Source organism: Elephantulus edwardii, unplaced genomic scaffold, assembly GCF_000299155.1.
Source record: "Elephantulus edwardii isolate Elephantulus edwardi_28Jun2011 unplaced genomic scaffold, EleEdw1.0 scaffold00092, whole genome shotgun sequence".
Taxonomy (NCBI): domain Eukaryota; kingdom Metazoa; phylum Chordata; class Mammalia; order Macroscelidea; family Macroscelididae; genus Elephantulus; species Elephantulus edwardii.
The window spans coordinates 432,263-435,630 of record NW_006399842.1 but is presented as its reverse complement, the minus strand read 5'-3'; the positions used below and the strand labels follow the sequence as shown (position 1 = coordinate 435,630).

The following is a 3,368-nucleotide window of genomic DNA, read 5'->3' as shown; positions in this document are numbered from 1 at the left end:
AGGAAATTAAAAGATTAATTACATGGGAAAGTTTGCTGTCAGAGATCTCTCCAAGGTACTGAAGAGCAACAACGTCAGTCTGGAGACTAAGGTGCGCCTGATCCAGGCCATGGTCTTTGCCATTACTTGCTATGCTTCAGAGAGCTGGAAAATGAGTAGGGATGATGGAAGGAGAGTTGATGCCTTTGAAGTTTGGTGCTGGAGAAGAATATTGAATATACCACGGATTGCTAGGAGAACAAACAAGTTCATCCCGGAGAGGGTGAAGCCAGGCTGCTCCATGGAGGCAAGGATTCTGAAGCTTTGTCTGACATACTTTGGACATGTTTCAAGGAGGAACCAGTCCTTGGAGAGGGTGGTCATGCTTGGGAGGGTGGAGGGGCAGCGCAGGAGAGGAAGACCCTCGATGAGATGTGTTAATTCCATCACTGGGGTAATGGGGATAGGTGTGTCAGAGACAGTGAGATTGGCAAGGGATAGAGCACGGTTTAGGGCTGTTGTACATAGGGTTGCTATGAGTCGCAAGAAACTTGATGGCACATAACAACAACAACAATGTTATATATGTATTCTTTCATGTAATCCTAGTAATAATTATGTGTGTTTGTATATTATATGTTGAAAGAGAAAAAAGGATAGAGGAAATAGGGATCATTACAAACTAATTGTGAGCTGTAAAGGCAAACAACAGACAGCCCATAGCAATATGGATGAAGAAAAACACTAATTCAGCACTGAAAGAGGTTGTCTACCAGATTGTGAAGGATTGTATTCTATTTACTACTTTGTCCTTGTTGTTGTTATTGTTAGGTGCTATTGAGTTGAGTACAACTTATAGTGACCTTGTGAACAATGGATCTAAACCCTGTTCTCTTCTGTGCCATCCTTGTAATCTCTGATACACTTGCCCATTTTTGCACATATATTCCACATATATTTCTTGAGTACCTATTTTGTAGTCACGAATGTCTAACTCCTGTAGTCAGCTAATGTCTAACCTCTCCCAGGTAGATTAAACTATGTCAACTTCAAAATCTCTGGCATCCGAGAGCACACTGCTGCAGTCACGGTGACAATCCACTGATTGAGCATCTTCCTCTCCTTTACTGTCCCTCCACCATTCTAAGCATGATATCCGTCTGCAAGGAATAGCCTCTCATAGCAACATGTGCAAAGCATGTGAGACAAAGCTTCATCTGAAAGAATTTTTTAACGTTTGTAAAAAAAAATGAGCACATCCTTACTTTCCATGGAAAAATCTGCTATCTTTCTGCAACCAGTCTAAATGAAGCATCAATATGCAAATGAAATTCACAAACATATATTTGTACACCAGTGTTCATAGTAGCGTTATTCACCAGCACAAGAACATGGAACTAGCCCAAATGTCCAACCACAATCGAATGGATCGGCAAATTGTGGTACATTCATACAATGGAATACTTTGCAGCACTTGGGAGCAATGATTTAGAAAATCAGTACATAACCTGGGATGATTATGTTGAGCAAACTAATTCTTATGAACAAATAAGTCTCATAAGGACAAATACTGCATAAGACCATTATTGTAGAAAAGAACTAGTAAAACGTGTATGAGGATCTAAGTTGAAGCAGATGGGAGCAGAGGAGTAAGGATGAAGGTGGGGGCGAGATTCATAGGGTTGCATAGTTTGTTGGGTGGAGGGAGGGTGGGTAAAGGAAATGGGACAGATCCAGCAGGGCTCTGGAAAGACAGAGTTAAGGGTGATTACTTTTATAAAACATAATGGATGAAAATGATAGTTTAAAACACAATGTAAAAGATAGTGTGAAACAAAATGTATACAAACACTAAATAAACCAATTTTTAAAAATATGAGAGTGAAATTCAAAGAGATTTTTCTGAAAACTTACACAATCACTTGAAGGAAGTATATGACCACACAGTAATGGATATGCTCAGCATTTCGAGTAAGCTTTTTTACTTTCCCCCATTTGATTTCTCTCCCAGAAACAGAAGAGCAGCATGAGGTGGGAGAACCAGAGCAGTGTGTCTGAATTCCTCCTCCTGGGGCTCCCCATCCGGCCAGAGCAGCAGGGGGTGTTCTTTGCCCTGTTCCTGGGCATGTACCTCACCACGGTGCTGGGGAACCTGCTCATCATCCTGCTCATCAGGCTGGACTCTCGCCTCCACACCCCCATGTACTTCTTCCTCAGCCACTTGGCCCTCACGGATGTCTCCTTTTCGTCTGTCACTGTCCCAAAGATGCTGATGAACATGAAAACTCGCCATCAATCAATAACCTATGCTGGATGTATTTCACAGGTATATTTCTTCATATTCTTTGCTTGTACTGATAACTTCCTTCTGGCAGTGATGGCATATGACAGGTATGTGGCTATCTGTCACCCTCTGCACTACACCATCAAAATGAAGCCTGAGCTTTGCATCTTCTTAGTGACTGGATGCTGGTTCTTCTCTTGTGTCCATGGTTTGCTGCATACCATCCTTGTGAACCAGTTGTCCTTCTGTGCAGAGACTACCATCCCTCACTTTTTTTGTGACCTTGCTGCTGTGCTCAAGTCGGCTTGCTCAGACACCTCTCTCAATGAGTTAGTTATTTTTACTGAGGGTGGTTTGCTCTTCATCATGCCATTGTCTGCTATCTTGGGTTCATATATCTGCATGCTGGCTACCATTCTCAAAGTCCTCTCCATCAAGAGAATCTCCAAAGCCTTGTCCACCTGTGGCTCCCACCTCTTTGTGGTCTCTTTATATTATGGGACAATTGCAAGCATTTACTTTTTCTCCTCATCAGGCAAATATACAGGCAAAGACATTGTTGCTTCTATCATGTACTTGATAGTCACTCCCATGCTGAACCCCTTCATATACAGTCTGAGGAATAAAGACATAAAATGTGCTTTTGATGACTTCGTCAGGGCCAAAGTCTTCTCTTGATGAATTTACTTTAATTCTGTCATAGTTAATCATGTTGTTGTTATTGTTAAGTGCCGTTGAGTTGTCTGTGACTCATAGCGACCCTATGTACAACAGCCCTAAACTCTGTCCTATCCTGTGCCAATCTCAACATCTCCAACACACATGTCCCATTATTACCCCAGTCACTGAATCAACCCTCTCCTGTGCTGTCCCTCCACCCTCCCAAGCATGACATTGCTCTCCAAGGACTGTCACTCCTTGCAACATGTCCAAAGTATGTCAAACGAAGCTTCAGAATCCTTGCCTCCAAGGAGCAGTTCGGCTTCATCTTCTCCAGGACAAACCTGTTCATTTTCCTAGCAGTCCATGGTTTATTCAATACTCTTATCCAGCACTACAGTTCTCCTTCTATCATCCCTAGTCATTGTCCAGCTCTCCAATGCAT

The 3,368-nt window shown here is 42.4% G+C and overlaps 1 protein-coding gene across 1 annotated transcript; it reads left to right on the top strand.

The window, feature by feature from the left end:
• The first annotated feature begins 2,005 nt into the window (after positions 1-2,005).
• Positions 2,006-2,941, top strand: LOC102851421 (olfactory receptor 1J4-like). The gene has a single exon (XM_006890743.1). It carries the CDS (start codon positions 2,006-2,008, stop codon positions 2,939-2,941), a length of 936 nt encoding a protein of 311 aa, XP_006890805.1.
• Positions 2,942-3,368: the final 427 nt, after the last annotated feature.